The sequence below is a fragment of the Tachyglossus aculeatus genome, chromosome 22, assembly GCF_015852505.1.
Source record: "Tachyglossus aculeatus isolate mTacAcu1 chromosome 22, mTacAcu1.pri, whole genome shotgun sequence".
NCBI classification, from domain to species: Eukaryota; Metazoa; Chordata; class Mammalia; order Monotremata; family Tachyglossidae; genus Tachyglossus; species Tachyglossus aculeatus.
In genome coordinates, this window is record NC_052087.1 from 35,849,949 (window position 1) to 35,862,920 (window position 12,972).

General features: G+C 52.8%; 1 protein-coding gene across 1 annotated transcript; it reads left to right on the forward strand.

The window, feature by feature from the left end:
• The first annotated feature begins 10,701 nt into the window (after positions 1 to 10,701).
• Positions 10,702 to 12,205, forward strand: LRRC10B (leucine rich repeat containing 10B). Its single transcript, XM_038764965.1, has one exon. It carries the CDS (start codon positions 10,777 to 10,779, stop codon positions 11,659 to 11,661), a length of 885 nt encoding a protein of 294 aa, XP_038620893.1. The 5' UTR covers positions 10,702 to 10,776; the 3' UTR covers positions 11,662 to 12,205.
• The last annotated feature ends 767 nt before the right edge of the window (positions 12,206 to 12,972 follow it).

Here is a 12,972-nt window from a genome sequence, read left to right on the forward strand (position 1 = left end):
GGAAATGCCAGAAACTAGTAGAACAGCCCTGCCTAAAGTAGGAACAGAGCAATCAATCAATCAATCGTATTTATTGAGTGCTTACTGTGTGCAGAGCACTGGACTAAGTGCTTGGGAAGTACAAGTTGGCAACATATAGAGACGGTCCCTACCCAACAGTGGGCTCACAGCCTAGAAGACTAGTCTAGAAGAGCAGTCCATCACCTTGCCCCCTCCTACCTCATTTCGCTTCTCTCCTACAACCCAGTCTACACACTTTGCTCCTCCAGTGTGAACCTTCTCACTGTGCCTCGATGTCGCCCGTCTTGACGCCGACCCCTAGCCCACGTCCTGGCTTGGAGTGTTTCACCCTGACTTGCTCCCTTTACTCTCCTCCATCCCAGCCCCAAAGTACTAATGAACATGTCTGTAATTTTACTTATTTGTATTGAACTTGCTCCCTTTACTCTTCTCCATCCCAGCCCCAAAGTACTAATGAACATGTCTGTAATTTTACTTATTTGTACTGATGTCCGTCTCCCCCGCTCTGAACTGTGAGCTCACTGTGAGTGGGGAATATCACTGTTTATTATTGTGTTGTACTTTCCCAAATGCTTAATACAGTGCTCTGCATGCAGCGAGCGCTCGATAAATACAATTAAAGGAATGAATGACACTAGGGTGTGGGGGCAGGTGGAGGGAGAGACACCGAAATTAGGAACGTGGATACACTCCTGGGGCTGGGGATCGGGTGGGAGGCAAATAATCATTCATTCAATCATTCAATCACATTTATTAAGTGCTTACCATGTGCAGAGCACTAATAATAATAATAATAATAATGGCATTTATTAAGCACTTACTATGTGCAAAGCACTGTTCTAGCACTAGGTAGGTTACCAGGTTGTTGTTGTTGATGGCATTTATTAAGCGCTTACTATGTGCAAAGCACTGTTCTAAGCGCTGGGGAGGTTACAAGGTGATCAGGTTGTCCCACGGGGGGCTCACAGTCTTCACCCCCATTTTACAGATGAGGGAACAGAGGCACAGAGAAGTGAAGTGACTTGCCCTAAGTCACACAGCTGACAAGTGGCAGAGCCAGGTTTTGAACCCAAGACCTCTGACTCCAAAGCCCGGGCTCTTTCAACTGAGCCGCGCTGCGGAAAATACTAAACGACAATAAAGAGTGACATTCCCTGCCCTCGATGAGGAGGGGAGACAGACATCAATACAAATATATAAAATTACAGATATGAGCATAAGTGCTGCAGGGCTGGGAAGGGGGAAGAGCAAAGGGAGCAAGTCAGGGCAACACAGAAGGGAGTGGGAGATGAGGAAAAGTGGGGCTTAGTCTGGGAAGGCCTCTTGGAGGAGATGGGCCTTTAATAAGGCTTTGAAGGTGGGGAGAGTAATTATCTGTTGGATTTGAGGAGGGACCAGGCCAGAGGTAGGACACGGGCTTGAGGTCAGCGGCAAAACAGGTGAGAAGATTAGCAGTAGAGGAGCGAAATGTGCGGGCTGGGGCGTAGAAGGAAGGAGGGAAGTGAGGTGAGGTAGGAGGGGGCAAAGTGATGGACTGCTTTAAAGCCAATGGAGAAGAGTTTTGTTTGATCCGGAGGTGGATGGGCAACCATTGGAGTTTTTTGAGGAAGGGGGTGGCATGTCCCGAGCGCTTTTGTAGAAAAATGATTCAGACAGCAAAGTGAAGCACGGACTGGACTGGGGAGAGAAAGGGGGCTGGGAGGTCAGCAAGGAGGCTGATGCAGTAATCCAGGTGGGATAGGACGAGTGATCGTATTAACGTGGTAGCAGTTTGGATGGAGAGGAAAGGGTGGATTTTAGCACTATTGTGAAGGTGAGACTGATAGGATTTGGTGACGGGTTGATTATGTGGGTTGAATGACAGAGAGGAGTCAAAAATAACATCTTATGGGCTTGTAAATGTTACTGTGAGACGGGAAGGATGGTGGTGCCATCTACAGTGATGGGAAAATTACCCAAGGCGACCTGATCTAGAAGGAGAAGAATGGGACCAGGAGTCAGGAGACCTGGGTTCTAATCCATACTCTGCCACTGGCCTACTGGGTGACTTTAAGGGAGTCATCATTTAACATCTTATGCCTCAGTTTAAAATGGAGAAGACGCCGCTCTCCCTCTCTCTTAGATGGTGAGCTCTGGGTGGGACAGGGACTGTGTCTAAGCTTATGTTCTTTTATCAATCCCAGTGTTTAGCACAGGGCTCAGTACATAGGAAGCATAGAAAGAGTCAGTCACGAAGGCAGATAAAATTAGAAATGGTAGCTTCTGCCGCAGGCACCAGGCTGGCAGCCACCTTACAACCATAGCCTATTTCCTCCCATTCCCCACCATCCACTTTCCCACCACTCCTCCGTCCTACAACCACCCCTGAGCATCCCAACCTTCCCCAAGCCCATTCCACAGTCACTTTATACTCAAAAGCAGCATGGCCTAGTGGATAGATCCCTGGTTTGGGAGGCAGAAGGACTTGGGTTCTAATCCCAGCTCTGCCGCTTGTCTGCTGTGTGACCTTGGGAAAGTCACTTCATGTCTCTGGGCCTCTGTTCCCTGACCTGTAAAATGGGGATTAAAACTGTGAGCCCCATGTGGGACAGGGACTGTGTCCAACCTGGTTATCTTGAATCTACCCCAGCGCTTAGTATAGTGCCTGGCACACAGTAAGCGCTTAACAAATACCATTACAAACAAACTTTGCCCCCTGCACTCCCACAGGCCAGACAGCTACAGTGGAGGAATTAGTGGCCACAGCAATTTCTTGTCTTATTTGGTCCTGCCCTGTTTTAAGTGCTTTCTATGTGCAAAGCATTGTGCTAAGCTCTGGGGGTAAATATAAGATCATCGGTTCAGACCCTGTCAGGGCAAGGAAGAACTCCCTCCCTTTCTTGCCCCACCTGCCCTGCCCAGGAACTTTCCACAGCAGCCTGAACCCAGCACAATGACAACATCACTTCCTTTTTCTGAATAATGGATGGAGAAAAAAGGAAACTGAAGAATGACGGGGAAATGGGGGAGAGAGGTTTTGGCATGCTCGGAAATGGGAGTACGAATTGTGGTTGAACAAATGTATGGGGGCAGGGAAGACGGGGGAATCCGGAGTAGAAAGGGGCGCCCGGGGCATCTGTGTGTTGGGGTGATGATCAATCAATCAATCAATCAATACTATTTACTGAGCACCGATTATGTGCAGAGCACTTGGGGGAGAGTACAGTAGAATTAGTAGACATGATTCCTGCCTTCAAAGGGCTTGCAGCCTAGTGCGGGGGTGAGGGGGTGGGGGCAGGCACTAAAATAAATTGCAGAAAGAAGGAAATGAAAGAGTGTAAAGATAATGTACATAAGTACTCTGAGGAGGGCTGGGTAATAATAAATAATGGTGGCATTAAGCGCTTACTATGTGCCAAGCACTGTCGTAAGCACTGGGTGGGAGTATCTAAGGGCTTAAGTGGCGGAACAGAGCTGAAGTGGTAGTTTTTTTTTTCATTCAATCGTATTTATTGAGCGCTTACTGTGTGCTGAGCACTGTACTAAGCGCTTGGGAAGTACAAGTTGGCAACATCTAGAGACGGTCCCTAGCCGTGGGGGATACGCGGTGGGGCGATGGGAGGTGAGTCAAGAAAGGAGGCCTCACAGAGCAATGAACAAACAAAGCCTGAAGGTGTGGGTGGGGAATGTGGGCTGTTGGAAGGGGAGAGGAGAAAAGGTAAGAGGGGGTGTGTGTTTGCCATGTCAGTGAGTGGGTTTGTGCCTTTGCCACTTGTCTGCTACATGACTTTGGGCAAGTCACTTAACTTCTCTGAGCCTCAGTGACTTCATCTGGAATGCCCTCCCTCTGCCCATCCGCCAAGCTAGCTCTCTTCCTCCCTTCAAGGCCCTGCTGAGAGCTCACCTCCTCCAGGAGGCCTTCCCAGACTGAGCCCCTTCCTTCCTCTCCCCCTCGTCCCCCTCTCCATCCCCCCATCTTACCTCCTTCCCTTCCCCACAGCACCTGTATATATGTATATATGTTTGTACATATTTTTTTTTACTCTATTTATTTATTTAATTTATTTGTACATATCTATTCTATTTATTTTATTTTGTTAGTATGTTTGGTTTTGTTCTCTGTCTCCCCCTTTTAGACTGTGAGCCCACTGTTGGGTAGGGACTGTCTCTATATGTTGCCAATCTGTACTTCCCAAGCGCTTAGTACAGTGCTCTGCACATAGTAAGTGCTCAATAAATACGATTGATGATGATGATGATGATGATCTGTAAAATGGGGATTAAGACTGTGAGCCCCATGTGGGACAATCTGATTACCTTGCATCTACCCCAGCACTTAGAACAGGGCTTGGCACATAGTAAGCACTTAACAAATGCCACTATTATTATTATTATGCCAGACTGAGCCCCCTTTTTCCTCTCCTCCTCATCCCCCCGCCCTACCTCCTTCCCCTCCCCACTTAACAAATGCCACCATTATTATTATTATGCCAGACTGAGCCCCCTTTTTCCTCTCCTCCTCCCCACCCCCCTGCCCTACCCCCTTCCCCTCCCCACAGCACCTGTATATATGTTTGTACAGATCTATTACTCTATTTATTTTACTTGTATATATTTACTGTTCTATTTACTTTGTTAATGATGTGCATTTAGCTTTAATTCTATTTGTTCTGACGACTTGACACCTGTCCATATGTTTTGTTTCGTTGTCTGTCTCCCCCTTCTAGACCGTGAGCCCATTGTTGGGTAGGGACCATCTCTATATGTTGCCGACTTATACTTCCCAAGCGCTTAGTCCAGTGCTCTGCCCACAGTAAGCGCCCAAGAAATACGATTGAATGAATGAGTCATTGTGGCTCAGTGGAAAGAGCCCGGGCTTTGGAGTCAGAGGTCACGGGTTCAAATCCCGGCTCCGCCACTTGTCAGCTGGGTGACTTTGGGCGAGTCACTTCACTTCTCTGGGCCTCGGTTACCTCGTCTGTAAAATGGGGATGAAGACTGTGAGCCTCCCGTGGGACAACCTGATCACCTTGTAACCCCGCAAGCGCTTAGAGCAGTGCTTTGCACATAGTAAGAGCTTAATAAATGCCATCATTATTATTATTATGGTACTTTGGCTTGGAGGCGGGGGTGAGATGGGGCGGTTTGGAAAGGGTGAAAAGGGGGCCATGGTGGGGAGTGGGTGGCGACATCTCCTTGGGGGAGAGACCCACTCCTCTGAAGTCTCTTCCGCTGCCTGCCAAGAGAATCCTTGACTGATCCTATGGCTGCCTCTGCCCTCTGTCCACACAGGGAGGGGGGTGAAGCCCGCTGTTGGGTAGGGACCGTCTCTAGATGTTGCCAACGTGTACTTCCCAAGCGCTTGGTCCAGTGCTCTGCACACGGTAAGCGCTCAATAAATACGATTGAATGAATGAATGAATGTTTGTATGTGTTTATTACTCTATTTACTTGTACATATTTATTCTATTTTCTTAATATGTTTTGTCTTGTTGTCTGTCTCCCCCTTATAGGCTGTGAGTCCACGGTTGGGTAGGGACCGTCTCTAGATGTTGCCAAACTGTACTTCCCAAGCGCTTAGTCCAGTGCTCTGCCCACAGTAAGCGCTCAATAAATACGATTGAATGAATGAATGAAGCCTGGTTTGGGCTGCCTGCAGCCACGAGCAAAGAGCAGGCATTCCCCCACCCTTGGATTCAACGGACAGATCAGGGAGACAAGGTTAGGGGTGATAGAGGCAGTGAGGGGCAGAGGGGGAGCGACTGGGGTGCAATTTGCAAAGTTCAGATCCGAGTTGCCGAAGCGAGAGGGATGGAGGTTTTCATTCATTCATTCATTCATTCATTCATTCATTCAATCGTATTTATTGAGCACTTACTGTGTGCAGAGCACTGTACTAAGCGCTTGGGAAGTACAAGCTGGTGACATATAGCGGCAGTCCCTACCCAACAGCGGGCTCACAGTCTAGAAGGGGCAGACAAACAACAAAACAAAACATGGAGACAAGACAGGTGTCAAGTAGTCAGAACAAATTCATTCTTTCAGTCGTATTTATTGAGCGCTTAATGTGTGCAGAGCACCGTACTAAGCGCTTGGGAAGTACAAGTTGGCAACATATAGAGACAGTCATTCATTCATTCAATCGTATTTATTGAGCGGTTACTGTGTGCAGGGCACTGGACTAAGCGCTTGGGAAGTACAAGTTGGCAACATAGAGAGACGGTCATTCATTCATTCAATCGTATTTATTGAGCGGTTACTGTGTGCAGAGCACTGGACTATGCGCTTGGGAAGTCCAAGTTGGCGACATCTAGAGACCGTCCCTACCCAACAGCGGGCTCACAGTCTAGAAGGGGGAGACAGACAACAAAACAAAATAAATTAACTAAATAAAATAGAATAGTGAATATATACAAGTAGAATTAAACAAATAGAATTAAAGCTAAATGCACATCATGAACAAAATAAATCTCATCACGATCGTGGGAAGCGCTTACAACGTGCCCAGCCCTGTTCTAAACGCTGGGCCCCCCCTTCCCCGGCCTGGGATGAGAGGCTCCTCTCATCACCTTTGTCATTCACTCATTCAATCGTATTGATTGAGCGCTTATTGTGTGCAGAGCACTGTACTAAGCGCTTGGGAGGGACAAGTAGGGAAGCAGCGTGGCTCAGTGGAAAGAGCCCGGGCTTTGGAGTCAGAAGTCATGGGTCAAATGTCGGCTCCTCCAGTTGTCAGCTGTGTGACTTTGGGCACGTCACTTCACTTCTCTGGGCCTCAGTGACCTCATCTGTAAAATGGGGATTAAGACTGTGAGCCCCCCGTGGGACAACCTGATCACCTTGTAACCTCCCCAGCGCTTAGAACAGTGCTCTGCACATAGTAAGCGCTTAATAAATGCCATCATTATTATTATTATTATTACTATTATCTAGAGATGGTCCCTACCCAACAGCGGGCTCACAATCTAGAAGGGGGAGACAGACGACAAAACAAGACATATTAACAAAATAAATAGAATAGTACATAATAATAATAATAATAATGATAGCATTTACTAAGCGCTTACTATGTGCAAAGCACTGTTCTAAGCGCTGAGGGGGTTACAAGGTGATCACGTTGTCCCACGGGGGGCTCACAGTCTTAATCCCCATTTTCCAGATGAGGGAACTGAGGCACAGAGAAGTGAAGTGACTTGCCCCAAGTCACCCAGCTGACAATTGGCAGAGCCGGGATTTGAACCCATGATCTCTGACTCCAAAGCCCATGCTCTTTCCACTGAGCCACGCTGCTTCTCTATGTACAAATAGTACCATTGTCCTCGTCCTCCCCCTGGGAGGCGTCCAGCCGATAGTCAGCGGCGCGCAGCCACACGGGGAGGCCCCATCCTTGGGCGAGCACGGTTGCCACGGTTGCCCTTTTCGATTTGGTTGATGGAATGAGTTGGAGGCCAAAGGGAGTTGACCACGGTTGAGGGGAGGGAGAGATCAGGCTTTGAAGGAGTGGGTGACCAAAGGTGGGAGAGGTTACCTCAGACTTGAGTGGACGTTCTGGATGTCTGCCTGGAGTTGGTTTTGGTGTGGTGGGGCTGGGAGGAGACTTGCCTGGTCGGTGGGCGCGCGGGGAAAAAAGGCGAGCGTAAAGTGCGCGTGAAATGGGCTTGGGGAAGGTTGTAGGGGTGGCCAGGGGCTGTTGGAAGGAGGGGAAGTAGAGGCACAGTAGCCCGGGAAGGTTGTAGGGTGGCCTGGCAGGTGGAAATACGGCACCCTCCCTTGCTTTTATTTTTTTTTTAAAGGGTATTTGTTCAGTGCTCATTATGTGCCAGGCATTGTACTAAGCACCGGGGTAGATACAAGTTAATTGGGTTGGACACAGTCCACGTCCCACCTGGGGCTCACAGTCTTAATGAGAAGACTCATTACTCTCTGCTCACAGAGAAGCAGCGTGGCTCAGTGGAAAGAGCCCGGGCTCGGGAGTCGGAGGTCACGGGTTCAAATCCTGCCTCCGCCAATTGTCAGCTGTGTGACTGTGGGCATGTCACTTCACTTCTCTGCGCCTCAGTTCCCTCATTGGTAAAATGGGGATGTGAGCCCCACGTGGGGCAATCTGATCACCTTGTATCCTCCCCAGCGCTTAGAACAGTGCTTGCACATAGTAAGTGCTTAACAAATGCCATCATTATTATTAATCCCCATTTTACAGCTGAGGGAACCGAGGCCCAAGAGGAGTTACCTGTCCAAGGTCACACTGCAGCCGGGCTAAAAACCCAGGTCCTTTTTATTCCCAGGCCCTTGCTCTATAATACTAATAATAATGTTGGTATTTGTTAAGCGCTTACTATGTCACAAGCACTGTTCTAAGTGCTGGGGTAGATACAAGGTCATCAGATCATCCCAAGTAGGGCTCACAGTCTTCATCCCCATTTTACAGATGAGGGAACTGAGGCCCAGAGAAGTGAAGTGACTTAATAATAATAGTAATGATTCATTCATTCATTCAATCGTATTTATTGAGCGCTTATGTGTGCAGAGCACTGTACTAAGCGCTTGGGAAGTACAAGCTGGCAACATGTAGAGATGGTCCCTGGCATTTGTTAAGCGCTTACCATGTGCAAAGCACTGCTCTAAGCGCTGGGGGGATACAAGGTAATCAGGTTGTCCAACGTGGGGCTCACAGTCTTCATCCCCATTTGACAGATGAGGGAACTGAGGCCCAGAGAAGTGAAGTGACTTAATAATAATAACAATAATAATAATAATAATAATAATAATAATGGCATTTGTTAAGCACTTACTATGTGCCAAGCACTGTTTTAAGCACTGGGGGGATACAAGGTAATCAGGTTGTCTCACGTGGGGCTCATAGTCTTCATCCCCATTTGACAGATGAGGGAATTGAGGCCCACAGAAGTTAAGTGACTTAATAATAATAATAACGGCATTTGTTAAGCGCTTACTGTGTGCAAAGCACTGTTCTAAGCGTTAAGTGACTTATAATAATAATAATAATGGCATTTGTTAAGCACTTACTATGTGCAAAGCACTGTTCTAAGCGCTGGGGGATACAAGGTAATCAGGTTGTCCCACGTGGGGCTCATAGTCTTCATCCCCATTTTACAGATGAGGGAACTGAGTCCCAGGGATGTTGACTTCATAATAATGATAATAATAACGGTGGCATTTAAGTGTTTACCACGTGCAAAGCACTGTTCTAAGCTCTGGGGGGATACAAGGGGATCAGGTTGTCCCACGTGGGGCTCACAGTCTTCATCCCCATTTTACAGATGAGGGAACTGAGGCCCAGGGAAGTGAAGTGACTTCATAATAACGATAATAATAACGATGGCATCTGTTAAGTGCTTACCACGTGCAAAGCACCATTCTAAGCTTTGAGGGGGATACAAAGTGATCAGGTTGTCCCACGTGGGGCTCACAGTCTTCATCCCCATTTTACAAATGAGGGAACTGAGGCCCAGGGAAGTGAAGTGACTTCATAATAATGATAATAATAACGACGGCATCCGTTAAGCGCTTACCACGTGCAAAGCACCGTTTTAAGCTCTGAGGGGGATACAAGGGGCTCAGGTTGTCCCATGTGGGGCTCACAGTCTTCATCCCCATTTTACAAATGAGGGAACTGAGGCCCAGGGAAGTGAAGTGACTTCATAATAATGATAATAATAACGACGGCATCCGTTAAGCGCTTACCACGTTCTAAGCTCTGAGGGGGATACAAGGGGCTCAGGTTGTCCCACGTGGGGCTCACAGTCTTCATCCCCATTTTACAGATGAGGGAACTGAGGCCCAGGGAAGTGAAGTGACTTCATAATAATGATGATAATAACGATGGCATTTGTTAAGCACTTACCACGTTCTAAGCTCTGAGGGGGATACAAGGGGCTCAGGTTGTCCCACGTGGGGCTCACAGTCTTCATCCCCATTTTACAGATGAGGGAACTGAGGCCCAGGGAAGTGAAGTGACTTCATAATAACGATAACAATAACGACGGCATCTGTTAAGCGCTTCCCACGTTCTAAGCTCTGAGGGGGATACGAAGTGATCAGGTTGTCCCACGTGGGGCTCACAGTCTTCATCCCCATTTTACAGGTGAGGGAACTGAGGCCCAGGGAAGTGAAGCGGCTTGATAATAACGATAACAATAACGACGGCATCTGTTAAGCGCTTCCCACGTTCTAAGCTCTGAGGGGGATACGAAGTGATCAGGTTGTCCCACGTGGGGCTCACAGTCTTCAGATGAGGCCCAGGGAAGTGAAGAAGTGACTTGCCCAGGGTCACCCGGCTGACAGGTGGCAGAGCGGAGATTAGCCGCTCTTTCCACTGAGCCCCGCCGCTTCTTCCAGGAGGCCGGGGCCCGGTGGCCCGGTGGCTTGTCGATGGGCAGGGAGGATGGGCGAGGGCGGATGATGGGGCGGCCCGCCCTCCCTCTCCTCCGTGCCATTGGCAGCCGGCATCGCGTCGGGGGGTTTCCATGGCGACGGGTCGCTAAGCGCTGAGTCCGTGGGAACCGGTGGCAGACTGACGGAGGGGAGCTGGGGGGTGGGGTGGGGGGAGCCCCAAGGGGAGGGAGGGGAAGGGCCACCGGCCAGCGGGCATCCAGAGGCCTACCAACCCCGGGCAGCGGCCAAGGGGGTGGCAGGGCCCGGCCAAAGGGGGTGGTGGTTCGGCTGGCAAGGAGCCCGGGGGCCAGGGAAGGCCCGTCCGGCGGCTGGCAGGGCCCGGCGAGGGTCGGGCATGGTCCCCGGGCCGGGCCCCCGAGGATGGGCCTCGCCGAGTCCACCCGGGACGAGCTGCCGTCGGACGCCGAGGAGCAGCTGAGCGACGGCGAGCGGCTGCTGGAGCTGAGCGGGCGGCGGCTGCGGCGGCTGCCCGGGCCGGTGTGCGCCCTGGGCGGCCTGCAGAAGCTGTACGTCAGCGGCACCGGCCTGCGGGAGCTGCCCGCCGAGATCGAGGAGCTGCGGGAGCTGCGCATCCTGGCCCTGGACTGCAACAAGCTGGAGGAGGTGCCCGAGGGGCTGTGCCGCCTGCCCCGCCTCACCCGGCTCTACCTGGGGGGCAACCGGCTGCTGGGCCTGCCCGCCGACTTCGCCCGGCTGCAGAGCCTGCGCTGCCTCTGGCTCGAGGGCAACTACCTGCGCCGCTTCCCGCGGGCCCTGCTGCGCCTGCCCGCCCTCCAGTCCCTGCAGATGGGCGACAACCGGCTGCGGGGCCTGCCCGGGGAGCTGCCCCGCATGACGGGCCTCAGGGGCCTGTGGCTCTACGGCAACCGCTTCGAGGAGTTTCCCGGCGTCCTCCTGCACATGGGCCGCCTGCACATCCTCGACCTGGACCGCAACCGGCTGGGCGGCTTCCCCGACCTGCAGCCCCTCCGGGCCCTGCGCGTCTTCTCCTACGACCACAACCCCGTCACCGGGCCCCCCCGGGTGGGCCGGGGCGTCTTCCTGGTGGGCGAGGGCGCCGCCGAGCGCAACGCCCGCAGGGAGGCCCCGGGCCGGGCCTGCCCGGGGCCCACGCCGCACGAGGAGGCACAGAACGACGACCGGGACGACGACGACGACGACCAGGACGACGACGACGACCAGGGCCAGAGGGCCCGGCCCGGCGGCGGGGACTTCCCCAGGGGACACCGGGCCGAGGAGACCTGAGCCCACCGCCGCCCACCCGGTGATGGTCGTCGGGCCTAAGGGGCCCACGGCGGAGAGGGCCTGGACCACCCAAAGCTGCTGCTGCTGGCCGCGAGCCCCGCCGCCCTCACCTTCGGGGCGGTGGGCCGCGGGCGGGCGAGGGGAGGCGACCCCTTGACTCCCAACCCCAGCACCGACAGAAAGCGGACGGGCGGATGGGGTGGCGCTTCCCGCCGGCCGCAGGCGCCGCTGAGCAAAGGAAGCCCGTCGCCCTCAGGAAACACCCCGCCTCGCCCGGCCCCTCCCCACCGCCTCTCAGCTCAGGCCCGGTCAACGGGCGAGCAAGGGGAACCCCTCTCCCCCAGACGGAGGACGGCTGACTCCTAAGGAACCCATCTCCGCTTCGGGCCCCGGACGGCCACAGCAGGCCCCGAGGCCTCCAGCTTCCCACCGGGAAGGGCCGGGGCGAGGGCCAAGAAAGAGCCACCTCTTACCGGGACCGCGGACGGCCACCACTCTCCCATGACGGCCGACTGCCTATCTGCCGGGGCTTGGGACGGCTGCTCGCCACCACCCTAGCCCCCTCCCCCCCCCCCCCCACCACCCAGGGACCGGGGGCCTCTACCTCCCACTAGACTGTGGACGGCATTCTGACCCCGACTCCGAAGGCCTAGCGATGGACACTGCCTCTTCCTTCAGACGGGGCCGTCCCCGGAGCCCCCATTTGGATCTGGGAGTGCGGGACAGGTGCTACCCAAGCCTCTTCTGAGGGGCTGACCTCTAGGAGGGAAACTCGAATTCCCCGGGATCTTCCGCACCGAGGCATCATCCCTCTGCAGGGAACCAACCTACACTATATACCTCCTCCGACTGCCGGTCTTGGGGACCTTTTGTGAACCCAGTTTTCGTCCACAGAGGCGGGGAAGGCACGTCGGTGAGCTTTTTCCCCTTTTCTTTTCTGGGACTCCAGGACCCCCGGGGTCTGGAGGGTTGCCGCTCCCTTCTCCTCCCGAGGTTTGTCCCGGCCTGCTGCTGGAATCAGACTGGTAGGAGACCTGGCCCCCAGCAGCTCCTTCCAGCTGTCGAGTTTGAAAAGAAGCCGACGTGCCCTCCTTGCCTCGGGAAGGGCTGTTGGTACGGTGGGAATGGGAATCCACGCTCGGTCTCACGGGCTCCCTGCTCTCTCCATTCCCTTAAATGGGCACGGTCACGGGCAACCGCCACGGAGCCGGGGAAAGGCAGGCCGTGTTGAGCATGAGGGACTGGGCTAGGGACTCCCACCTCGCTTCTCCCTCCAGAGAGAACAGAGCCGAGGTTTAGCTCTGAGACTCC